Source organism: Eleutherodactylus coqui, chromosome 10 (assembly GCF_035609145.1).
Source record: "Eleutherodactylus coqui strain aEleCoq1 chromosome 10, aEleCoq1.hap1, whole genome shotgun sequence".
Classification (NCBI taxonomy): domain Eukaryota; kingdom Metazoa; phylum Chordata; class Amphibia; order Anura; family Eleutherodactylidae; genus Eleutherodactylus; species Eleutherodactylus coqui.
The window spans coordinates 111,825,493-111,853,476 of NC_089846.1; the positions used below are offsets into that span (position 1 = coordinate 111,825,493).

General features: G+C 42.6%; 1 protein-coding gene across 4 annotated transcripts in view; it reads right to left on the reverse strand.

The window, feature by feature from the left end:
• The window catches only part of COL4A6 (collagen type IV alpha 6 chain), a 246,693-nt gene that overhangs the window by 147,300 nt on the left and 71,409 nt on the right, over window positions 1-27,984 (reverse strand). For all 4 annotated transcript variants that reach the window (XM_066581712.1, XM_066581713.1, XM_066581714.1 and 1 more), the window contains one exon: window positions 5,887-5,970. In XM_066581712.1, the coding sequence (XP_066437809.1) occupies window positions 5,887-5,970 (84 nt within the window). The remainder of the gene's footprint in view (window positions 1-5,886; window positions 5,971-27,984) is intronic.

A 27,984-nucleotide genomic window follows, 5' to 3' on the forward strand; every position in this document is an offset into this window, starting at 1 on the left:
CCGGCAGGGTATTCTTACTGTATATTACTGGCCGCTCTGTTGTCGGGGGGGGGGGGGGGGGGGGGCTCTCCAGCATGTCTCATACCGCAGTACTGGCTCTAGCCAGCAGATGGCGCCATTGTATAATGGCAGAAAGAGAGAGCCCCCCTAGAAAGCCCTGAATCCAAAATTGGATTGCAAAGGGTTAATCTGTATTTTATGGCTATTAATGGATAAAAATTAAATTAATTAATTATTAAAGTATTTTAATTCATGTACAATCGGCAATTTCTTCGATAGGGCAGAGTGCACAAGGTAGTGAAGGGGAGCCTTTCTAGCTGTTGTCTGCAGGACTCTCACAGATGTAGACCCCCAGTTGAGTATCACTGCCTATGTTATTTTCAGTCCATGCCTCTAAAAACTTTTTTTGCAGTAAAAACTTTCTACAAACTTCCAGAACCATATAATAAAAGCGGAAGAGCAAGGCCGTATAGACAGCCCTAAAATGCATTGCTTTTATAATGAAACCAATAATTTCCTTCTCACACAATTACAATGGAGAACGAGGTTAATTGGTGGTTCTAACTTTTCTTCTTTCTCTGTCTATCTACATGCAGACTTTTGTAACATGAAACAAATTCCTTTCCTTTTTTTTTTTTTCTATGGAATGGAAAATCTTTAAGCTCAGACTGGTGTACAAGCATTTGCCGTTAAGTAGATTAAGGGGGTCTTAAGGGGGTGAATCTCCGCTGGACAAATAATAGCCCCAATGCTGAGATAGTTAATAAGTGAGCGCAGACATGGAGACCTTTTGATTTGAGTTTTCAAGTCAACAAAACACTATGCCGAATCTCGGTTCCAAAATCAATTTCCCATGAGATAAAATTAGCTCAGTCCTTTTGGATTTGCATCCAATTTTGTAGCAGATCAAGCTAAATAATCAGCTGGATATGGACATAAGAAAATCAGAGGAGATAAATTTATCCTCAAAAGAACCGCCCTGGGACGTAATTCTGATGTGCGGCTCTAAATAATGGCAACACAAAGAATTCTGCTGCTGCAAGGAAAAGGCTCAGCTGTCAACGATGGCCAAGGGCTCTGAGCAGAAAGTTATACTGATTCTGTATAACTCGGGATAATTGTGTAATGCTCTGGGGGTTCGTTCACAGGGCAGAATTCACTGTGGGAAAATTCCACATGAATTCTGCCCCGAAAATCGGCATCTTTTTTACGGGGATTTTAGCACGGATCTGTCAAAGGGCAAAAAAGTTTCGACATGGAAAATCTCATTTCCGTGCATTTCAACATCAAGAAGTGATATGCCATTTCTTTTTAGTTTCTGCATAGTTTCTGTCTCGAAATTCGGCATGTGGATCCACGTGAGATTTTGCCTCTGATTGGTCACAGTGCTCAGCCAATCAGAGGCAGCACTCACCCATTCAGGAATTCATGAATGGGTGAGTGCTGCCTCAGATTGGCTGAGCGCAGGGACCAATCAGAGGCAGCTCTCATTCAATAACTGAGAGCTGCCTTTGATCGGTTACTGTGCTCAGCCAATCAGAGGCAGCCCATTCGGCAGGTGGGGATTTTAAATCCCCACCTGCTGAATACTACTGAGAGCAGTGCAGGGAGAAGATACGGCTGGACACGCTGAGCCACGGCAGCTGCAGAGAGGTGAGTATAGATTTTTTAAATTTTTTTTACACATTTTTAGGATGGTTTTCAGGGAAGGGCTTATATTTGAAGCCCTTCCCCGAAAATCACTGCAGTGCTGGCTGGCAGCCCATTGCTTTCAATGGACCTGGCTGTATTGCCGGGTCCATTGAATTCAATGGGAGAACATCATTCTCCTCTGCCACAGCTGTGACAGCTGTGGCGGAAAATCACGATCTTCAGTATATGTTCTCAATGGGGTCGGCGCTGCTGCCGCCGGCCCCATTGAGCGCAAGGTGAAACCCCTGGATGTGACAGCATCCAGGGGTTCCACATACACAGAACACTGATTTGCCACAGAACGCAGTTACATGCGTTCTGCGAATTGCTGTGTCCTATAATTTTCACCGCAGGCATTTATCTGCATGTAAAATTTGCACATGTGACCGCTTCTATTAAAAAGCATTGGTTCTATCTAGTGTGAACTTTTTGACAATGCAGAAAAACGTCCGTGTGACTGAGCCCTCAGGTCGTCTTCACACATTGCAAAATCGCTGCAGGAATTCTGCAACGGAATACCTGCAGCAATTCCTCAGGAATTCTGCATTGGCCAAATCCGTATCTAAATGGTGCAGATTTGGTTGCATTTTCACCTGCAGAACAGTTGCGGAATTCAACCCTTATATTTCAAGGGTTGAATTCTGCAGTGTGATTCCGCAGCATTATTAGACATGTTGCAGATTTAGAATCTGCAGCGTTTTCCAAGAAATCTCGCAGATTCTTCATGGAAGATATATACATCATGTGAAGGAGATTTTTTTAAATCCCCTCCACATGGCTTGTACTGGAAAAGCGATTCCGCCAGAGGAAATTCCGCAGCAGATCCTGCATGTGTGAAGGTGGCCTAAAGGTGTTCATACACCTTCAACAGCCGTCAGGTGAATGTCTGTTCTGCCCATAACTATTTCTCCCGCCACCCCCTTACTCATGAACACCCAGTGTTGCCAAGCATTTATGTGTTATCAACAGGAGAGGAGAGAAAGCTGCAATCATACTGGTGTGGCAGTGACTTATCTCCCAGAAGAACATTGGACGTTGAACTTCAATGTAGCTGCTCCATCGTTTCTCTGACATCAAATACATGGAAGAGTCAGGAGACTCCCAAACACATACAACTAAGTCAGGTGGTCTCATATTCAGATGACTTTCCAGATGTATATAGACCCGTAACCTTATGAGTAATACACTACATAAAGAATTAAGCATTAAAAGTAAATTAGTTAAAAAAACGTTGTTGAAAGGAACCCAAGTCGGCCATATTTGTAGCCATGGCCTTATTCCAGATACACTGAGAGTATACATGCTACCAAAATCTAAGGTTAGCAAATTTGCCTATTCTGGCACCTAAAGCCATTAGCATGAATGTGTTATATGAACTATCAAAAATGTGTCTGCAAATTTAAGAAAAATGATGAAAACTCAAATACGGAGAAGTTAAAATAGTCCCCAGATTGTCCGATGCGCTTGATAAAGAGGGACTTTCTGTTCTCAGATTGACTGTGAAAACAGACCAAATCTTTGTGACATCCTGACAAAAGGGATGCCAACAGCTTTCAGTGTAATGTCAACACTTCTAAAGCCAGTTCAAACAGCCATGCCAAGGCTTGCGAGAGTAGCAGAAGACAGATATGCGAGCCCCTGATCTGTCCACGTTATGGTCAGCAGCTGTGAGAGAGCTTTGATTTGAACTTAAGCTACCATTACCATTGTTCTTCAGTCATAGAAAAATATTATCAGCTCACTTGACTCACATTAAGATGCCATGCGGCCTTTATTAATGCGATCTTTCAGAAAAATTTGAACAAATTAGACACAGAGCAGATGTTCTACATATCTCTTTACTTAGCAATCTTTTCCCTTTGTGTGAAGATGCCAATTAGAGCTTACCACCCTCCAATACCTCGGAGCTGAAGAATAGAAAAAGCCCTACAAAGAGGAACACGAACTCACTGGCATCAAACGGAGCATAGAAACATTTTTGGGATTAACTTCTTCAGTTTTTGTGAATTTTACTTATTTGAGATTAAATTCAGATGAAGAAAGATTTATGGGCAGATGTACTAGAGACTGGCGATCTTAAGCCGGTCTTTAGCAGCAGTGAGTCAGGGAAAGGTGTGCCCAATTCGAAGAGGTCTACAAGCCCCTATAAGTTTGGCACATCTTTGGATGTCCATACAATACAAATGTAGATCTATATAGTGTAGATTTGCACTATAATTACTATTTCCTGGCATAAATTATAGTAAATGTGGGTATTGGTGTATCTTGACACCACCAGGAACTGCTGGTGGCGTCACGATTGACAGTGAGGTCATGTCCCCTTGTATCTGATTGGCTGCAGAGGTACTTAGACAGCAGGTTCTGGAAGGCCAGTACAGATGTCCTGAAAAGTGATACAGCGTCCCCAGGTGCTGAAGGCATACAGCGGGGCCATCTGCAGCAAGGGCTTTCCCGCCGGTTACCTTGAAGGCCGAACCCCCGTAAGTTTGTCGGTGGGGACGTTAAAATCAGGGAGGTAATTGTGCCCTGAAGCGGCTTCAACACCGCAGTCGGCCCTCCACCCTTATCCCCATCTCACTCTGAGATCGCGGCCGGGTGCAGGGAATATAGAGGACCGGGGGGAGAGACACTCCCATCCGCCGGCTGCACATTCCCTGAGGACTGCGAGGTGCACACAGCGCCCCTCCCCTCATCATTACACTAAGAAATCGCGGCTGCCTTCTGGGAACCCACAGGCTACTGTATAAGTAGTGAAGGGAGGCTAAAGCGCCAGGGGACTGCCAGAGGGAACATGGCACCCTGAAGCTGGGAGCCAACAGCGCTGGGTCTGTTACAGGGATCCGGCTCACCGGGGTGCAGCACATCAGCGGCGGATAACATAGTAAGGCTCACTCACATGCCACGCAGCTTTGTACCTTCTAGCACCTTACAATCTTCCGCTAATTGGGAACTGGGGGTGTGACAGGGGTGTTTCTTCTGTCAAACCCCTAGTTTCTGGTGGCTAGGTGGCGTCAAGATACACTAATACCGTAAATGTGTTGGGCCACAAGCAGCCTCATCCCTTCCGCAAAGCCCCACTTGCTTTTCTCGTCAATTTAGGAAAGTGACAAAACAAGCACAAACAGGTTGAAAAGGCCACAAATTGTGCAACTGTGATGTGTCCCATAATTTGTGACACTTTGACCCCAGCTATGGTGCACAGCCTACAGTAAATCAGGGTTTCTGATCTACATTAATGCCCTAGCAAAAATGCTTTTTGATAATTGATAATGTACATAATATTTTTGAGATCTACATCACTGGTATTGGTTTCATAAAGCCTATATCTAGAGAAAAACCTCATAACTCATAGGAGGCTGATGGTTCAAAACGTGTCTTTTCAGAATAGGCTGCTATGTGTGCACAAGGTGTAATACTATTTCTGGCCATTCTATAACTTTTACATGGAAGTTTACACCAATTTTTCTCTCTGCAGGCTCTATATCTAATTCTCATTTTTTTAGGAGTTGGTGCTATAGACTAACTGTCTCACATACACAACACAGAGAAGAGGAGATCATGCTCTCCTATCTCTCTGTAGCACATCCTCATAAGCAGCATGAAGAACATTATACAACAGCACTAAGCAGATGTGAATCCAGCAAGGGGATGAGATTAAATACTTAATAGAGCCTTCAGCAGAATCTATGTGTCTCTACCCCTTCTCCTCTCCATAGACATCTATAGGCAACATGTAACCTGATCCCTGAGTGAGCTGCTCCGTCTCAAGATGAATTTTAGGGGTATTTCCGAGTGAATGATAAGTGAAGAAAAGGTAGTTTTCTTCTCATAAGTTATACTACAAAATGTTTTACATACACTCATACTATTGAGCTCTAACCCAACAATATCTATTTAGTGAATCTGCCCCATAAACTCTTGTGGCGACCTACTGCTCAAACAGATCTACTGGAAAACATGCTGGACTTTATGTTCAGCTGCATGACAGCTACAAAGAGAGTGGAAGAGCCAATGTCGTGCAGGCCCCCAGTTAGGTCAGGAGACCACATGGTCCCACAGATGTTCTCCATCTCTTGCACAGATGCATGATGTTACTAGGTTCTTGTTTCTCCAGATGTACTTTGTGAGAAAAAAATGAAGAGATAAGAGTTAGCTGCGAATGTTTCCATCTGATGTGGATGGAAAAAAACTTACCCGAGCTCCTTTCTCTGGAAAGCATTTGCAGCCCCCGCTGCAATCTCGTCCTGCACATGGCCCCTGATAGGTCTTCTTTCCTCCCTGCGAAAGGAAAACATAAATATGAGATCATTTATGGCTCCCACTAACCTTGCATAAATAGATTACCAGTCACATTAATAACTGTTTCTCTTCATATTGACAGTGATGTCCCGAGCTGTAATCACCTCTGACAAGTGTTTGGTAACATATGACATAAGGATATATAGAAGGTAGCCTCCCAAGAAGAGCCATTGTGGAATGTTTACTTCTCTACAATGTATATAAATGGATGACCTCTGGGTACGGCCCATCTGCTAATCTTAGAATGCAGTTGATAAAACTTTGAATGAAGAGCGAGCGTATAGTGTCAAGTTGTAGTAAACTAAAGGATAACGTATATACTGCTGTTCTATGTGGAGTTTAAACAAGTGGCTTATGCGTTGAGTAGGAAGACGTTATATCATGAGTACACGCAGGAGGTAATATGCAAACAGCATGGTAAAGAGGTTGTCCCATCAGACCCCTTTCAGAATGCGGCCCCTGGGAAGATCAGCTGCTGCTCCCGGCACTCCTGGCAAACAGCTGATGTTCCTGGTGGAAGTCAGGCATTTCCCCTGCAAAAATTGCAACTGCTACAGGGGAAAATTAGTATTGCATGATGGAAATACTAGAAATGTAGATGAATAACTGTCTTGTAATACTAGAATGGATCACAGCCCCCCAGAAAACTTCTGACTCATAGAGGGGGTCCCGAGTGAGGGACTCTACTCTATGACGTCCATATGCCATATTAGGGCACACACAACACAACCAAAGCCAAATATATCAGTCAACACTTAGTGTGAAGACAGGTGTAGTAAAGTTTAACTTGACTGTGATAACTTTTTGTACTTTTTTTTAACTTAAGCCATTGAAAACCTATTGATACCTATTCTTAAACCAAAACAAACTTTGCAAAGCAATTGAAACGGCAAACAAACTGTGGTACAGAAGGGGATCTCAATGCGTTAAGAGTCCAGTTAAAGTTTGCTACATCTGTAAATCAGTTATCGGTAGGCCTTATTATGGAGTAATAGGAGATGGCAGGAATTATTAAAAATGTTGCCAATATCATATTATTTACTAAAGAAAGATATGAGGCAACGGTAGTATTTAACTCAACAATAGCCACACATTCAGTCAGTAGTTATATGACTTAAATGGTGGAAAACCAAAAAAAAGCATAAAAGTGAAGAACAATTTCGAAAGTGGAAGATCTAGAGGTTGGAGACAATTTGATATGTTTCATAACAAAAGATGTTGTTGTTTACAAATTTATGACTCTGTTCAAAAGTATATGTGAGGCAAGATAATACTACCCTGTTTCCCTGAAAATAAGACATACCCTGAAAATAAGACATAGCGTGATTTTCCAGAATTTTTGAGGATGCAAAATGATTTTCCAGAATTTTTGAGGATGCTTGAAATATAAGCCCTACTCCAAAATTAAGCCCTGTTAACAGTTAAATTAAAAAGTCAATTTCAATAGTGTCCAGGCAGCTATACATGTAAAAAAGTTAAACCTTTTTGAACAAAATTAATAATATAAGACACTGTCTTATTTTTGGGGAAACGCGGTAGGAACTGATATGACTGGTCTACAATAGGTTCAGTAAAATTGTGATACAGGGTGGCGTGGGAAGAGCTTAGTAAAGGCCGTAGACGTGTGTAGACTGCGGTAATTGAAGTTGTGCAGCAGCAAGTTTTAGACAAGTTTCAGACTACTACAGTAATTTAGATTTGCATTTTATGTCCCCCCTTTCTTCTTCTTTCCTTCTGTATTTCCCTTCCCCCGATTTATTCCAATAATAAAGACTTTACAAATAAAAATCCATCGTTTTCTTTCTATAGAATGTGAATATTTCTTGGAAGGTCATTCACTTTCATTTACTCTGTTTTCAAAGTGGATCTTCAAGGCAAAATGTATCTGACAAAAACTTCTTAAGGTGCAGAAACTTCTATTACTAAAAAGATGAAACTGCAGTGGTCTGACCTAACAAGAATGGAAGCGCCTTTGTCCTGTCACAACTCGCTGGCTTTATCCTTAGGCATGTATGATTTATAACTAGACCCAGGATGATGTATTACACACATTCTTTAATTTTGTTCCTTAAAGGGATTTTCGAGCTATTATTTTTATATAATTTTCGGTTCCCCGTGCATAAAACTATATAAAAGTAATATACTTACCCTGACGCTGGACCGCCGTTTCAGAGATCTGCAGCCACAGCATCTGACTGGTAACGTCCTGTAAACGTGTCACATGGGCTTCTAATGTAGAAGCTCCAAGGCAGGTTTATGGGATGTCACTGATGACATCCCTGCCAACCTCCTATTGGCTGAAGCAAATGTAAAGACTGGAGCAGAGGTGAGTAGCGACGGGAAAGCAACACACAGATGGAGGTGAGTCCTTATGTATTTTTTTTATTACATACTCTGCCTCCCTCCCCCCCCCCACTACCACCAATGTTGGGCTTCTCAGAAAACCCTTTTAAAGAAAATAATATAGCGTTCACTATAAAAGAAATACTACAGATAGTGTTTCATTACATCTACTAGATTGGCACAATACATATATTGATTAATCAGTAACTCAAGACGCTAGCAGGTCCGTGATACAAATACCTTAAAGGGGTTGTCTTATTACAATCAATGATGGCATATCCTGTTGTTGACCACTGACTATTATTGGTTAAGCATGCATCCTTCAGAAATAATCAAACAGTGCAATCAGTAGTAGTTTTACTTTGCTCTAGCCATTGACAGGGGTCACAAATGATATGAATGTTAGCACTAAGGCATTTACTCTAATATCAAATAAGAGAGGGGCACCTCATATTGCATACTTGTGGTGGTAACCAATTTGGAGCAGATCAGTGAACTCTTCTGGAATATGATATTTATTCCCATAACAAGGGTCACAAGTAACATTGAACCTTATGCGCCTAATACTCTCTCTTGACCACTGTGACTCAATAGCCCCCTGCTTCAGGCTTCAACTACATGTCCGTGGAGGCGATTGATTGGGCACTTGAAAGGCACAGCAGTAGAGAGGGTCAAAGACTCACTCTAAGGTTTGACCACAGGACTGTAGGCAGGAACGGCATCTTCCTATACTTTTTGCTGTAGTTCTGCCTCAAGCCTCCCCTTTTGCTTTACGCCTGGGCGCAGTAGCGATGCAGTACTACGGTCTCACCTGATGGCTGCCCGCTGTTCAGTGTCAGGACAGGACTTGCGGTGCACACAATTTTGAGACACAAGGCAGTGGCGCCTGAAGCTATAGGATGTAAATTAACATGACCAGTTCTGATCTGGCCTTTGATTATTTTTTATTTTCCTCTGTTTTGGGGTCTGAGAGAGGAGAGCATGAGAATTAGTTTGTGGAAGAAGAGGGTATGCAGAGCAGTCTGTATAAGAAAAGGGGGCATGGGGAGCAGTCCATGTGATATGGGGCATGGGGAGCAATCTGTGTGAAAGGGGGGGGCATAGAGCCATGGGATCATGGGGAGCAGTCTGTATGAGAATGGGGGTGTGGTCAGCAGTCTGTGTGCAGGGGGAAAATCTGTGTAACAAAGGGTGACTGGGGAGAAGTCTGTGAAAGACAGAGAAGTCATAAAAGTAATTCTTGTAATATTAAATATAACATTATTAATGTGTGGGCACTCTTGAGAAGTACAAATATCATGTTTCCCTGAAAATAAGACCCTGTCTTATATTAATGTATGCCCCAAAAGGGGCACCAGGTCTTCTTTTTTTTTGGGGGGGGGGGGGGTGTATTATACTCATCTAGCAGTTGCCACTCAGGTGACATGTTTTATTTCATTTTGAGCAAACCTGTTTTATTTTTCTGTCCATTCTCAAAGTATAACTTTGGGTATTCAACATTTGGAACAATAACTTTATACTACTAGAATATTTGCAGTCAGTTTTTTTTATCCCATCTCATGCTCTGCAACTGGAAACACGGCCACCTATCCTATTTAATTTCAATGGTAAGACTTGCTTTGAACCATCCCCGAACAGGGGTCATAGGACCCCCATTTTAATCTTTCGAACAGATGTTCAAAAACATTATAAAAAAAACTTTCTGGTATGAATGGTACCAGTTATCCCACTAAATAAAAAATATGCGTAGAAAAACCACCCCCATTCTGACGGCATTATCCTGAATGATTATCTGTTACTGTAAAGGTATTTTTTCTAAGGTAGAGGGAGAAAGAAGAAAGAAGTAAATATTTATAGTTTCAGCTGAAGCCAAGTCAAAAATGTTCTCTTCCACAAACATTGTACTTTCACAGATGTTCAGAAAATTGGCCTGGAACAAGCAGATCTGCTTAAGCGAAGCCAATATGTCATCAAGAGGCTCTGCTTACAATACACATTGCTTTCTCTACAAGGGTCAAACAACATGTTCGGTGGATGACTCAAGATTAAGACACAGCTATGTTCATTGAAGCCCGAACACTAATCATTCACATTTGCAACAAGTCCACGAATGAAGAAATACTTCATTGCAAATTTTTTTAAATTCATTGAGAAATCTTTAAAACCAAGACAACCCAATCTTCAAAACCAAGACAACCACCCACACTTCACACCCTGAAACGGGCAACTACAGTTCAGGAAAGGCTGGTTCCTGAGTCATCCTGCTGCCCACTCAGCGTACAAGATACACCTGTGCTTACTTGAAGGAATACTGACACCAACACTTTTCTTGTATGATATACAACATATACATTTGTCTTCTAAATTCTCCTACGCCATTACAACTAAAGTCATAAACCTGTTGACAATAAATTGACCAAAAATACAGGGTGGTCCAACGGTATGGAGTCTCATGAAAAAATTGAAAACGGGGTGTGACATGTTGCTAAGAAGAATGGAGCAAATCTGTGAGGGGTGGTGTTCAACATGGTGGCCATTTTGAAAATGCAGTGCACAAGTCATTGCAGCAGATTTCAAAAAAAGGCACCCTGATAGACCATCCATTTGCCATGGCATTTTTGGAAAATTGCTTACCAAATTTCATCAAACAGGTTCTGTGTTGGACCTTCCAAAAAGCGGACGCAACAAAACTGCCACAGACAAAGCAACAACAATGGCCATCCTGGCATCCTTCTGCAAGAGCCCACATCATAGCACCCGTTGTCTGTCACAGGAGAGCGGGTGAGTCTAATTACCATTGGGCGCATAATGGCTATGCACAGATGGCGGCCGTACAAGTTTCAATTGCTGATTCATCTCAATGAGGATGATCACGGTTGCCAGGTCGAATTAACAGAATGAGTGTGACAGCAATTGCAATGGGACCCACATTTCATACTCTACTGTTTAGTGATGAAGCAAACTTCTACATGCACAGGAAGGTGAATGAACAAAACCTTTGCCTCTGGTCCGACACAAGCCCACACTGGACAGATTCCTCCAAGATGGTTGGCACACATAAAGTTATGATGTGGTGTGGTGTGTGGGGTATGAAGATAATGGGTTATTCTTCATTGATGGTAACCTTACTACTGCCAAGTATCTTCAATTGGTATATGTTCCCATCACTGTGCAATGAAGATGGTAGATTCTCAGAGTTCTTCCAGCAGAATGGTGCCCCCTCACATTATGGATTTGAGTTTTCGGATCAGCAGTTTCCAGAGAAGTAGATTGGGAATCATGACCCAGTGGAGTTGCCCCCATGCTCGCCAGATCTTGCCCTCTTGGACTTCCATCTGTGGAGTGATGTCAAATCCAGGGTTTATGCAGTGAAAATCTTAAGTGTGGTTGTAGCAGAGGATCCTGGACACCTGTGCAAGCATTTCTGCTAAGGTGTTGCTCTCAGTGCATCATGAATGGGAGAAGAGGAAAACCTTGATGATTCGAAACAATGGGGAGCAGATCACTCATATGCTGTAGTGGATCGTCATTGCGTTCCATGTCACAGAAGGGGTGAAGGAGACAATAGGCAAGGGTAGAAGCTGCTCATATGATAGTGTAGTAGCAACAGGATTCAAAGTATTAATGTAGGTTGTAGGCTTTTCTGTAGAGTTGAGTTTTCAGGCTACTTTTGAAGGTGGGGGAGAATCTGACAGTTTGGGGCAGTGAGTTCTAGAGTATAGGAGATGCACGGGAAAAATCTCGAGATTGTTTTGTAAAGAGCAGACTAGAGGAGGTCTTGTAAGGACCAGAGATTAAGATGATTATTAGGTCCGAGATGCATTTGGTGAGCAGACAGGTTGTGGTTGGCCTTGTATGTCATTGTTAATATTTTTAACAGAAGTTGGTGGACATTGGGAAGCTGCTAAAGGGATTGACAGAGGGGTGAGGCAGAAGAGTTATAATAGGAGAGGTGGATTAACTGGGTTGAGGATGGATGGTAGGGATTGAAAATGGGAGGCTACTGGGGAGGATATTGCACTGGTCAAGCTGGGAGGTGCAGCGGGATTTTCGTTGATTAGTAACTACGGAAAGAGCAGATTTGAAAGATGTTTTTGGAGGTACGGTTTGAATTACCTTTTTAATATGGAAATTATTTTTTCTTTAGGCTTTCCGAAGTTTGGATTTAGAATAATATCTGCCACTAGGCCTACAAGGATTGTACAGAGTTGCAATCACATGAAGTCTCTATTATGAAGCAATAGACAGGTTGGGAGTGGCCTACTATGTACCAGGTGAATCCTAGGGTGGACCCTGCACCAGAGTGGGCCCCCAGTCTCAGCTGCGTACGAGATCTGCACATATTAGGTAAATGGAGGTCTCTCAATTCCTGCCCACTACATTCTCCATATACTTCAGTGAAGACAGATTGTACACAAATGGAGCCACCTTTCCATTGAAGTATATGGAAAATACAGTAGCAAGGATTTATGTATCGGATTCAGGTAATATTTGTATGTAATACGGCATGTGATGGAATATGCCATGAATGCCTCTACATGAATTAAGGTACAGAGGTCTATTGATACTGTATTATGGCTCTGTACAACTCAAAGTCTGTCTTGATTAGGCAAAGAGAAAATGGGAAAAACATGCAAGCAACATTATCAATAAATGGACTTCATATTGCTAGTGGCGTGAAGTCCATGCATTGAAATTGCTGCTCATGTCTTTTATAGTTACCTAATAAAAATGAATTTTAGCTGGAGATCCAAGTGATGGTCTCCCCATCTCTTCCTTTGGTAAGGCTTTTTGGGCTACAGCCGCAAATCTTTGTCTGTGGCCTAGATGAGCTGACTTGTCTTGTCTAGTCTATATACCCATTGTCATGCTGCAGGGTGGTGGACGCCGACTCCCCTTACCTCCCTCTCCTGGTAGTAGAGGTTCCCATCCCTCTGTTCCTGTTATACACCGTATCCTGACCCCACCCAGGTTTGCTGTCACAGCAGCCCAAAAGGTGCGCTTGGGTTCTTGGCCCACCTCATAGTGAACCAGCACACACATCCAGCTTTTTGAGTCCCTGGCCATTCCAGATAGGAACCCTCTAGTGGGTGAAGATGCTTTCAATTGACTGGAGTCTGAGAAATTAGTCCACTAGTGTGCGAATGTGTAAAGTGTGTTTTTTGGTTCGGATCTGTGCCTGTTCCACTCAGCTTTCCTGACTTCTCTCATGACCTCGGCTCGTTCATTTGACCACAATTCTTCTTTCTGATGCCTGCCCTGACCCTTGGCCTAATTCTTTGTTTCAAAAGTTTTCCGCCTACCTTGACCTTGGCTCTGTTTCATGACAACCTTTTTATCTTTACCCTCCAGTACTGATAAACCTGAGCAAGTTGCGGCAGTGCCTCTTAACTGAAACTATTTTGGGGAAATGATCTGGGGTCCCACACAGTGAAGACTAGATCCCGGTTGGTGGGGCTAAAAGGTGAAAACGTAGGAATTCCAGATGCGGCCCCTGGATCTAGCCCTAAGCCAAATTGGTTTAGAGGCATAGCAGATCCACTTTTGCTGTCATGATGTACATAGTTAGTATGATACAAGTGACTTTTACTTTGTGCTACTAATTTAGTGTTATACAGCAGTGGTCCCCAACCTTTGTTCCTCCAGGGACCGGCCTCAAGCAAGATGATTTTTCCATGGCCCGGCAGGGCGGGGTGGGGGTGGGGCTTTGGTCATATGGGGGAGGGCTTATGCAGCACTATACACCAAGCAGCGCTGTAGACGGGGGGTGCTGCTGGGACCCCTCTGCTGCCCTGCTACACTCCCTGGCACCCTCAGATATGCGCTCACCGGACCCAAAGCACTGTCCATGTGGTCATGTCCCCTCTGCGCTGCAAGAACTCTAGGGACCCCATCAGTTCTGACGGCGTGGTTCCTGAGGTCCCCGCTATGCTCTCCGCTCCCACGCACTCACTGCTATGCTGGCGAGCCCCCACCCCCGCCACCAGTAGCAGACAGCAGCACATGATGGAGCGTAGGAGGCGCTGTGGGCAGCAGCACAGCACAACGAGCCACACAGCAGTTCTGCAGGGAGGCCCTACTTTCCTACGTTGTCGGCCCGGCATAGCACTCAGCAGCAGGTGCAGTACACATTGGAGCAGGGAGACAATGTTCCCTACTGTAGGAAGAACAGCTCGCCTGTCAGTGTCCTCCCTGCCGCAGTACTAGCCAATCGGTAGCTAGGGGGCGTTCACTCCAAAGTCCGCTCAGCCCCTAGCTCCCAGTGACGTGACATCAAGGTACAACAGTACCGTGCTGGTCTGCGGTGCCGCGGACCGGCAAAGAAACCCTAACGGCCTGGTCCTGGTCCGCGGACCATTGGTATTGGACCCCTGTTGTACAGCACCCGTAAAAGAGAGTTCAACAAGGTGAAAAAAATAATACAGGAAAAAAAAGTAAACAAAATATGGTTTTAATTAAAAGTTAAAATTATGTGGTCAAAACTGGTTGAGTTGTCCCAATTTCTGTGCTCAGATATCACGCGCTGTACACAAACAAATCTTTGATATTTTTGTCCTGCTAACAAATTTAGAAAGTATGGATATTTATTGGAGCCAGATGAGCCGTTTTTCTCTTCCTCGTTGTTGGTTTTCTCGGTAAGTGAGGCATGTTTTAGTACTAAAAATAATCTGAACACAAACAGAACAGTTCTGGTTCTTATTTAGTGTAATCAGATCATATGTTTCATTTATCGCATTAATTCTTGCAAAATACTACAGCTCCGGAAAATGAAGGGAATGCAGTTCTGATATACTGTACAAATATACCACTTAACCTTGATCTGGATACGATTATAGGGGAAGTATCGCACTTGGAAGGACAGCTAGGTTAACAGACTGTTTTATGAGAAATGGGGAGGGGGCCAACAAAAATAAACCACAGCTGGTATATAATGGATATTGTAAGATGTCATCAAAACCAGGTACCTGTGATTTTAGTTAAAATGTACCGAATACCTCTAGACAATCATGGTGGTCAACTTTAAAAGAAAAGCTTTGGAATGAAGACCTTTTCTCTGAGTGTGGTGAAAGATAAAACAGTTTTAAGCTCCACCACAGAAACTACAGTCTATGTAGTATTATGTTTTTTTAGCATCAACTACTTTACTTTTCTTTCTCAAGCTTCCTGTAAGTCCAATGACCTGCATAACTTTTAAACTTAAGGGGGTTTTCCTGAACTTTGGGAATTTTTTCAACTGATGACCTATCATCAGGATAGGTCATCAATAGATGATGGGCAGAGGTCCGCCTCTGAAGATCCCTGACGATCAGCTGATTCCCAGCACTGCTGCTCTGCTGTCCGTACTGCAGCAGCTCAGGTTGAATCAGATGAATTCAATGGGAGCTGAGCCTGGATCTATGGTCTACTTAATCTGCCACTGCATTTTTTACCAGCTTTAACCTCTGCAGGATCCATCTCTATTTATACGTTTTCCCTGAGTTGGTTGGTGGAGACTAGCTGCTATGATGTCTCCATTACACTGAGCACAGTAAAGGAGATCCTGGTTGTCCAACTTTCTGTAGAACAGATTCAGAAGCAGAAGCAGTGTGGAGGACATTATACAGCAGTACAGAGCAGTACAGATGTGAAGCCTAGCGTTCTGGTTAAATAAATCCCTTACTAGAAGCTGCAGCTCCGTCTGTGTCTGTCTTCCTGACTCTACAGCCGCTCCTTACTTTCCCCCATAACCTAATCTCTCAGTGAGGTGATCTGTCTTGAGATGGATTTCAGCAGTTCTTTAGAGTGAATGATCAGTGTAAAAAGTGGGCAATGGGTATGAGGAGCGGCACATAGGTGGTTAGTTAGTTTCTCTAATAAGATATATTACAAAGTTTCTCACATTCTATTGATTTATACAAAGTTTGTTGCACTATCAGTGCCCATTTAATATAGTATTTTCCCATGAAGCCTATGATATGTATCATCTTACTGCAAACACTCTAACGGTTACTCCATTCTGTACTTCCATACACAATGCAGTATCATGCACTTTTTTATAACGCTGTTTGAAGTGTTCCTACTCATGGTGTATTCTCTAGAATATAGCAGTAACGGCTCGCCATTAATTATAGATTTTCTATGACTGTTGTGGAATTTTTGACTGGAGTCCCAAAAAGTAACATTATGATGCAACATGTAAATAACCTCCCAGATAACACACGCTGAAGGTTAGGAATAACCTGGCTGCAGGTTGCCCCTTGTTTACACTGCAGTGTTAGAGTATGTCTCTTGGCTGGCAGCGGGATGGCTCTATTGACTTGTGAATGAACACATATTGGAAGAGGAAAGAAACTGACACCATCTGGCTCGGAAACAAGTGTCACAGGGGAAGTAGCTAAGCTTGAGCTCCAAGAGCTTGTTTATGAGTGAATGGCCTTTTCAGATGCTTAAAGCCACAGTACAAGTCTGTCCATGAATACAGAAGGCTCCCATGCTAGAAAAAACTCAACATAGTAATGAAAGTTCCCAAAGTTGCCAAAATATATATTTATAGTATTGTACTGCCTATTGCATGTGTTCTATGGACATTCATATGGGAATGATCACACTTAGCGTAAACGCTGGGGATTTTCTGCAAGTGCATTGCCTGCGAAAAATCTGCATTGATTTGCAGTGGAGGCAATGTAGATTTCAAGAATTCCCATCTACATGCTTAAGAAAAAATCTGCACTATATAGGCGGCTTCAGATGAGCGTATGCGCAAATGTACACGTTTCAGCAGTCAACGAGGCGCTTTTGGTGCATATTGGCGCACTGTATTGTAATTTTTTGCGCATTCAGGGCCTCTTCATATGCAAGCGCAACCCTTCCCCTTCCACCCCCCACACCCTGCACTTATTTAAAAGGCTATTTAGTAGAGATGAGCGAGCATACGCGGTAAAGCGATATACTCGAGAGCATCGCCTTTTTCAAGTACCTGCTGGCTCGTCCCTGAAGATTCGGGGGGGCCACTGGGGTGAGCTGGGGGTTGTGAAGGGGATCGCGAGGGAGAGAGAGAGAGAGGGATCTCTCTCACTCTCCACACCGCTCCCCCTCGCTGAAGGCAGAAGACAATATCGCAGACTCCGGTGTTGTAGAGTAAATAGCAATTTCCAGGAAGTAAAACATATGGCTGCTGGGGAATAATATAGTAACATGGTATGCTGGGCCAAAAAAAGACATATGTCCATCCAGTTTAGCCTATTACCCCCCCAATGGTGATCCAGAGCAAGGCAAAAAATCCCAACGAGGTAGAAGCCAATTTTATCCATTTAAGGGAAAAAATTCCTTTGGGAAATGTCTTCCCGAACCCAAGTCCGGCAATCAGAATACTACCTGGATTATATGGTGTCATGAATGGAGACCCAGGATCGCCGTTGGGTTTTTGGGTTGTGACGGTACGACCCATGGACTCTACACCATGCTATAGTCAATTGGGGTTTTGCGACCAGTGGTGCTGTATGATGTAGTCACATAGTGTCCTGCCTGATTATCTTATATAGTCTGCCATTGTAATCACATGTCCCTAATACTGTTATATTTTAATGATCTCATCTTATGGACCAATCAGAGACAGTATTACCAGCGAGTTACCATACATAACGACTTCCGTACCAAATAAAGAAGTCAAACGTAAACTTGGGAGACATATTGTCTGAATTCTAGGCTGTTTCCCCGTGCGATATACATGACATCGGTCAGTAGTGCAACTGTCTGACTTGGTAACAGTTTATTAGTGTTGCGTTGCCACTGAGCTATTTATGAATGAGCCCAGCATGAGCAACTGTTCAGCCATATTAGATTTCAGTCTTGGAATAGTGAAGTGATAGCGAGTGCAGGACAATACACACGTCAGGAAAACTGGAAGTTGGCACAGTAAGTTTGCACAGACCTCAGCTAGATAAGGAGGACGGCGTTTTTAGGTTGTATAGAAATCTTGTTTCATATGACATACACTAATACCATCATACACCTGCTAGCTGCTTCCCTGCCTGCTGACACATGTAGAGCGGACTCTTGTATAGCAGCAGCCGCAGATCCCACACTGTATTACGTACTGCATTGTAGAATTGGCACAAACTCATCTCTCACAAGCGTCCTTGCTGCGTGCCGCCGATCCCCATATACTATCTTGTAGTACACGCAAGAAACAAATTGCAGTTGTGAGTAGCCCAATACAAAATCAATGGGTTATTGGCATCGCATGTTGCACGCGGGGAAATTGCGTGCGTGCCGCACAAAGAAAATGCACCCATGTGAGACCAGCCATAGGGCTTCTTCACGCGAGCGTAAGAAGAGTATTGAATGGAGACCAATTACATCCTCTGGTGAGCAGATCCATGCTTCTTATTGAATTTTGCCCTACTGTCGGCCATGTTCACATTGGCGCGGACACACCCGTGCCATGTTTGAACAGGCGAGGCAGTCTAATGAGTAGGCAGGCCAGCTAATTAGGCTCCAGTGTTAGTAATTAGCACCACAAAATCGTGCAGTTAAGGGTGCAATTTTTGTGCACACCCCTATAGACTCCTACTGAACTTTAGAGGTGCAAATGCGCAAAAAAATAGGGCATGTCGCGAATTTTTGTCGGCAGCAAAAATGTGCACAGAATATCAACCATTGTGGGTGAACCTATAGGTTTTAATGTTTGCGGCTCCCGTGGCTGATTTTCTGCATGCCGAAATGTGCGCAAAAGCACTTGTGTGAAGGAGCTGATAGTAAAAAAAATGAATATATCTGCGAGGCTGTCCAGACCGCCATTCAGTTCACGTCACTTAACGCTGACAAAATACTACAGATGGTTCATTCCAAACTTGGAGGAGAACTTATTATGCATGGATCTCCATCATCTCGGTGGATAAGAAAGATTATTATGACTCAGAGCTGCGCTTCTCACTTATTAAATCATCTAACTATCCACCCAAAAGACAGCAGTTCTTCGAGAAGCTGTAATATTTCGCATATTTCAATTACTGCCAAATGAAATGAAGAAGGGAAATATATTCAGGATACAACACTGGATGATATGGCATAAGATATGTTAGAAGCAACTGAGATGGTTGGCAGGCAAAGAAGACACAGGTGGAGGTACTGCAACTTATACACGGAAAGGCCACTTTATGACGGACCACCGCCCTTTCACGGTTGGAGCTTCTCTTATGGAAATCATATACGTGACCCCGGAGTGCAGCATAAAGTCAAGTGGGCAAAGGTTTTGGTGGATTAGTTTCAGTGTGAATCCACATTCAAATAGCCAAATCGAGCCAACGGTTTATTCAACGATGTTGAATAAGGCATGGTCATTGGTGCTAGGATATCACTGCCAAGCTTGTTGGGTTTATCTTATGTTACGGTGTACGGCGTATACAGAGAATAGTGTGATGGAGGAAAACATCCAGCAAAAGAAGATCCTGAAAATATAGGCAACTTGTTGACTAAAGGGGTCGAAAGATAATGTTAAAAGGGATTGTACCGAAATAGTCTTTTAGCACCTAACCATGGTATAGGTTATAAAAAACCTGATCGGTGGTGGTCTCACCACTGAGACCCCATCGATCCTGAGAATTGGAGGTCCCGTGGCTCCCTCTCCTCCTCGCTGTGGGTTTACTGCACCTCCCTGCCATTAGAAGGAGATTGGATAGAGCGGTGGTTGCTTATGTGCAGTGCCGCTCCATTAATTTTCAGTGGGACTGTCGGAGATAGCTGAGCGTTGTACTTGGCTCCATTCAATCTGATGTCACTGCAGGTGGGTGCCATGAGCCTGTAGGGACAAAGAGAGGGGGACACAAGACTACCCCATTCTCAGAATTAGTTGGAGTCTCGATAATGAAATCCCTACTGATCAGACTTTTAACAACCCCTTTATGGACTGTTCTCATGAGCAGGCAGTGCATGGTCAAGCAAACTGCAGGCAAATACAAGGCTGGTGCTTCAACCAATGGGTGTCTGAATGCAGAACTCATTCTTTAGCACAGATGAATTCTTTTAGAGTTGCTCATTATTTGCTGCGACAGCAAAAATTGCATCGCACTTGCATGCAGATGTGATTTTTCTATTATTCTTATTAAAACAACATACGATTTTCATTTATCGCGCTCGCAGCAAAAGTAGCAGGTTTGCAAGTGGCATATCAGTCCAAGTTTCTTGGACCAATGTCGCATTCGCCCATGAGAATGCACCATGGAGGTGATGATATGGCCCCCATAGAGCCCTGATCTCTACATCATCAAGTATGTCTGGGATTACATGAAGGATTTGATCAAGAAGATCTGTGCTTAGTTCTCCAAGATGTTTGAAACAACTTTCCTGCCAAGTGCCTTCAAAAACTGTGTGCAAGTGTCCATAGAAGAATTGATGCAGTTTTGAAGGCAAAGGGTAGTCACACCAAATATTGATGTGATTTCAGATTTCTCTTTTGTTCATTCACTTTGCATTTTCTTACTTGAGAAAAATAAACTATTAACACTTCTATTTTTGAAAGCATTCTTACTTCGCAGCATTTTTCTACAACTGCCTAAAAAGTTTGCACAGTAGTGTATATAAAGAAGTACTTGTAATTAATAGGAATTATAGTACCAGTGTTTGTGATGTCGCGATGTGCCACACAGCTCTGCTACATGGTACATCCATTATGATTCGCACACATTGCACACACAGCTCTACTACATCCATCCTGATTCTCACACATTACATACACAGCTTTACTACATGCTACACACAGTTCTACCACATCCATCCTGATTCACACACATCACAGCTCAACTACATCCATCTAGACCCCACACATCACACACATAGCTCTGCTGCTACATCTTGATTCACACACGCAGCTCAGCTACATGGTACGTCCATTATGATCCCCACACATTACACACACAGCTCTACTACATCCATGTTGATTTCCACACATTACACACACAGCACATTACATACACAGCTCTACTACATGATGCATCCATTATGATCCCCACACATCACACATACAGCTCTACTACATCCATCCTGACCCCACACATTACACATATAGCACATGACACACACAGCTCCACTACATCCATCCTAAGTCACACACATGGCACAAACAGCTCTACTACATCCATCCTGATTCACACACATCCCACACACAGCTCTGCTACATCCACATCCATCCTGATTTCCACACATCACCATACTCCTGGATACAGTGAGGAGCCCCTGGCCATGTGATTCCTGACTCCTCCCACACAGGTGATCACATGATGGTGACATCATCACAGATCCTGGTAGTATTTTATCCAGTATACAGTACTTTCTACCAAACTGCGCAATAACTCCTCCCTCAACAGTGATGTGACCGCAGCTCCTTCAGCCCACCGAACCTCTGTGGTGGCGATAGGTTGGTGTCTTCTATCAGGACCGCTGAGTTGTGTCTGAGATAATAACAGCTTAGCTGTATTCTCATTTTGGTATTTTTGTCTTCCCCTTTTCAAAAGTCCTGTGTTGTTCTTCTGTTGGTCAAGCTCTGTGTTTTATATATGTTGTAGGACCTTTGATGACGTCACCAGAGGCGGAGCGAGGATGTCACCAGAGGCGGAACATCAGAAGCACCCACATACTCACTGACAAGTGGTTGTTAGCAGTTAAACACTGAGTTACAAAAGAGAGATAACTGAGTCCACATACTATAGATTTACAATGCCCTAAATTACGATGTTCCCCGTCCTTTCTTGCAGTGTACACATACTTTGTAATTTGTCATCACCCTGCCATTCAAAATGATGGTTTCCATTAAAAACAATACGAATTCAATGGAAATAAATTCCACTCCCTGTAATTTCTGTACTAACAAGTATTTAGTCTTCATATGTCAACTGTGTATTTAACCTTAATTTGTTCCTTTTCAGTTGTCTTGAAAGGAGACCTGTCATAATAGAAGGAACACCAAAATGCATATTTTTCTGGCTAATGGATCATAATGCATTGATGGGCATAAAACTAAATATCTAACTATATCTGTATATGATTGCTGCTAAAGGGTAATGTGAGGATAACCAGCATACAACTGATCAATTGGTTATCTCTGCAGTTAATAAGGATAACTAGATTTATACTTCTGACGCCTAAAATCGCTGGAATAACTATTTCAAAGGACCAAGTTCTGAAAACAATCACTGGTATGTAACGAGGATGGCCTAGCTTACATTTCCACTTACTTTGAATGTCAGAACAACTTTGTATGCCCTGATAATCTTTTTTGGCCCAAGAAAAACATGTAAGTAGCTTGTGCTTATTAACCCAACACTAAATTGCTGGCATTCCCTAAGCTTTGGCTAAAGCAATGGCAGATGATGCAGAGCAGCAAAAGACAACAAGAACGTGGATACAGAGCTATACTATTGCATTGTGTTCGGTTTGCTGCCGGACATGCAATGGGGCATGTTTTGCACATTTAATGCATATATATATATATAGATTAGTGTTATGTTAAACGTTCCTGTCCATTTCGGCTAAACGTGAATAATTCCAGTAATGTAATATCTGTTCAGATAGTTTCTAGAACATAAAATTGATTCATTTGTTTAAAAAAATGTTTTTTTTAACATTTATACATATACTATATATATATCTATATATACTTGTTTTATATATATATATATATATATATATATTTTTTTTTATATATATATATGTGTGTGTGTGTGTGTGTGTGTGTGTGTATGTAAAAAAAGGGAAACCTTTTTAAATACCGTATATACTTGAGTATAAGCCGAGACAATAAGTTTCACCACAAAAAACTGGGAAAACTTATTGACTCGAGTATAAGCCGAGCTATACTCGAGTATATACTAGGTAAAAAAAAAAACCTCCGTACTTACCTCCCAGCTAGCATCTGTGTCTGTGCGACAAGCTGCTTGAATTCTTCCCGCTGTCATCCCCCGCCGTCCTCTCTGCTTGGTTCAGTCAGTGCTGTGTAAGTCAGCGCTGTGATTGGATTGAGCGCCAGCCAATCACAGCTGGCGTTCGATCCAATCACAGCACTTACTTACACAGCGCTGATGGCGGGGGATGACAGAGCCGAGCAAAGAGGACAGCGGGGGATGACAGCAGAGAGAATTCAAGCAGCCTGCCGCACCGCCGCCGGAGACACAGCTGCCGGCTGGGAGGGGAGTATGGAGGGTTTTTTTTTCTAAGCCTTCCCTGACTCGAGTATAAGCCGAGCAAAAAAATGTGCTAAAAAACTAGGCTTATACTCGAGTATATACAGTACATATATATAATATATGTATATATAAGTTAAAAAAAAGCAACTTTTTTTTAAACAAATGAACCAATTTTTGTTCTAGAAACTATTTGAACAGACATTACATTACTGGAATTATTCACGTTTAGCCGAAATGGACAGGAACGTTTAACATAACACTAATCTATAGAATGCTGTAAGGGATTATGAGACGTTCTTTATAAAGCTCAATTCAATTGACAGACAAGGCATGTGACTCAGAGGTTAGCAGATAGGACTTCAGTTACAGCCCTGAGAACACAGAAAGGACAAATGATGGCTTGTCTAATGAATGTATGAGTCCTGTCTTGTACACTCCCTTTCTTTCCAAGAGGAGTTTTACTAACATCCATTAACAGGTAAGTACTAAAGTAATGGAAAAGGTTTATGGCCACCACAAGCCTTGATCTTCCCTGCACTCTTCTAACAGAATATAGCAATCTTGGTAGATCTGCCTCGAAGACGCAAAGTCAAATTCCCTATGATAAATTCCATTTGCTCATGTTGATAGTTGACTGAGGCTAGCATTGTCTCTTACTATCTGCCTAGATATTGGTGCACCTCGCCTAGAGAATATATATCTATCATATTCAGATTCCAGCATTAGTTTATTCTCTGATCTTCTTGGACTTTCTGCAGTTGTTGTCATTGTAGCGTCTATAGAACATGCATTGACAATAACCCTCTTGAAGGCTGTAATCTTTTCCTCTAGCTATGCTAGGCAAAATATGAGCAGAAAGCCTTGCCATTGATGTTGCTTTCTATGAAGTCCTTAAATATGGCGGTGAAATAGGGTCCCCAGCAGTGGGTCATTTACGAAGGCTCAGGGTAGGCCTTAATAGTGGGGGCAATGATGTGTCGCAGGAGGTAGGTGGGACTCAGGTTACAGGAATATGATGCAGACCACAACTATATCAAAACTATATATTAAGTTTAGACCGGATTGAAATAAGTCGTAGTATGAGAATAAACAAGCAATTCGACTTTCAGGTTATAGCAGCCTAATAATGGCCGACTCAGCTCTACTACTAAAATTCACCTAACAATAAGAAAATGGCGGTGATAGGAAAACCATATTAACGTTCCTTTGCAAAAATATATTCTATGGCACGGAAATGTATAGTAGACAGGTTATAAGTCCCAGTACTCCTGAGAAAAAGTTCCACTCACTGCTAACAGTACAGTATATCAGACTCAACGTCCTTCCTACTATAGTTCGCTTTGCCATGCTGCATTAGGCCTCTGTCCATGACCTGTAAGTGATGTCCCTTTTCAGAAATAATAGCTGCAGTGTTCTGGTATAGATTTATATGCTAAGCTTGTTACACTGACTCAGTCCCTATGAGTTTGCACAGCAACTATCTCTATGGAGGTCGACCTCACTAACGGTTCGTAGAGTACAAGAGGAAGAAACCACATTTAACCACGTCAATCGCCTGATGGAAATGCAGCCTAAGGCCAGTTTCACAGGAGTCTATTGTGACATGTCTGTAATACAGATTTGTATTTCAGATAAGTTACAGATGATATTGTAACCATGTCATGAGTATTTATCTGTACAACCGAAAAAATAACTAATGAATACAAATACATGGCAAACATAGATTAAATACTGATGGCAATGCCGATGACATAATTACTTTCCATAGACTATAATGGGCGTATTTTTCACGCAGTATGGGCAAAAATAGCGCATGCTCCTTTTTTAAAACCTGGCCATTTAGCTTCATATTACAGTCTGCAAAACATGGACCAGACTGAAAATATGCACGTACGACTCTGTAGCGACACAAAATCGCAATATCGCCGCGAGGAAATGCAGCACTATCGCACAGAACACAGATGTGATATCGCTGCGATTTTCTCGCTGCGTTATCGTTGTCGCCCTTGTGGAAGCGGCCTAATTCTATGTTCCCCAAGGAGATAAATGGTTTCAGCTGTATCTTCAGGTATGACTAGAAGCTATTTCTCCCAAAATCATTCCTAATGCACTCCTTTTCAGTAAAGGTTCTGTTTAGTGATGAGCGAGCATACTCGCTAAAGGCAATTGCTCGAGCAAGCATTGCCCTTAGCGAGTACCTGCCCGCTCGAGAGAAAAGGTTCGGCTGCCGGCGGGGGGCAGGGAGCGGCGGTGGAGAGCGGGCAGGAACGGAGGGGAGATCTCTCTCTCCCTCTCTCCCCCCCCGCTCCCCCCTGCTGACTGCCGCAACTCACCGCTCCCCCGCGCCTTTTCTCTCAAGCAGGCAGGTACTCGCTAAGGGCAATGCTCACTCGAGCAATTGCCCTTAGCGAGTATGCTCGCTCACCTCTAGTTCTGTTTCCTCAGTCTCAGTAAGATATCCGACATTATGAGCATTAAGTCACATAAACAAAATGCAACACCGTGTCTGGGAATAAACTCTGGGAACTAAAGGGGAAATGAATACATTAAGATGTACAAATGAAGCTCGTCATGCAACTGTTTCCAATTTACTAACACTAAAGGACATCTAAAAACAAAGGTCATTTCAAAAAAGTGGCGGTGGGAGTTTGGGAGAAATCCAAACTTTTGCTTTCTTTGGAGACTGTAGCTGTGGAGCAGCACAATCTCTATGAAACTCATCTGTTCCCCCTGAGGTACTGGGTGACCTCTAGTTCCTGGAAGGGTTTTTATAACAACTCCCCCTTGTACATTGGCAAATTCTGACCACAGTAAGGTTCTCTCCATCATTCTTTCACTTTTGACGAAACTGAATCTTTGACAAACCTGGGGAATGTGTGCTGCAACATGCAAAGAAACTGATATAAATGTATGGAATTGTTCCACTATTATATGTGCTTAGTCCCATTTTAAGTAGATCTCCAAAATAACTTATCTTTTCCGAAAATGTAAAATTCTGTTATGACCAATTACATTGAATAAAATGTTGGTGATTTCCTACAGATTTTGTGATGGAGTTTAGTGCAGATCTACAGCAGATTTCACTCCTTTAATTTGAGTTCGATTGGAAGAGTGAAATCTGCTGTAGATCTGCAACAATATCTGCGATGAAATCAGCAGCAAATCAGTGAAATCTTAATTTACCCTCAGAAGCATTTTTAGCAAAAACTAATATTGCTAAAAAGTATGTGCATCCTATAGTCTAAAGCCAGGAGGGTTTAGCAATGCCAGACCCTCCTGACCACTTACTTCCTAATCGGGAAGAGCGCTGATAAAGGGGTTGCAGTTACACGGTTCTACCCAGCATTGATCTGTGTTATTAGCGCTAGGCAGGAGAAGATTGTATTCTGCTACTAGAGGCACCTATGGGAGAGAAAACTGATCTCCCAGCCTCTGCAGATCAGCAACAGGTGGCAGACATACAGATGAAGGTCCTAGTATAAAGGACCTTTGAGGACCTTTATAATATCATGATATCATGTGATCAGATGATGGGGGGAAGGTGAATATTCAGACTGGAGGCAGCAAAGTAAGAGGATTTAATACTGTTAGTATGCACAGCATCTAGAATAATTTATTAAATCAGCAAAGCTGTGTGAAGTGTATATGTATGTAAGCTGTATGAGCTGCTGGGCTGTATGTTTATATAGATTATGCAGCAAAGCTGTGTGTGTAGATATTGTTTGCACCGCAGAGCTGTGTGTGTGCATGTTCTGTGTATGCCGCACAGCTGTGATTATATTGTGTGCTGCAGAGGGGCACGGCTGTAAAATGTCATTTTGGTGCAGGTGTTATTGGTTATTGCATATTGGTGCAGATCTACAGCAGATTTCACCCTTTCAATTTAAACTCAATTGAAGAAGTGAAATCTGTTGCAGATCCACCAAAATCTGCGATACAATCCGCAGCAAATCAGCAATGTGTGAACGCATGCTGAGGGAGTAAAAAATAACTAAAATCAAAAGAAACACAAAAACATAAAAGGGACAATTAGAGATAATCTACAGTCATTTATTAAGGGCCAGCAGAGTGTAAAACATCTAAGTGCGCCATTGCAATTTGTTTCAATGGTCAATAGGTAAGGACACAGCAATGCTAAATTCAGATTGCCGTTTTGGGTTCTGCATTCTTGCTCTATCACGGGAGCAGGGAACACACTAAACAAGCCCGTCTTATGACGGTGCTGAACGGACCCATTGACTAAAATGGGCTCTGTTCAGTTTTCATCTGGCTGTCTGGCATTTTCACAGATGTAATAGCATAGCATACTGTGCTATTACATACAGGATGTGAATGGAAATCAGCGATGGAGACTGAATAGAGCCCTGAATAGTGATGTGAACAGAACTTTTGTTTAATAGGAGCAAACTATTGATTATTAACCCCTTCACCTACCATAGAATGCCAAAAAAGGAAGCAATACTCTAGACAACCAAAGTTAGTGATATTGACT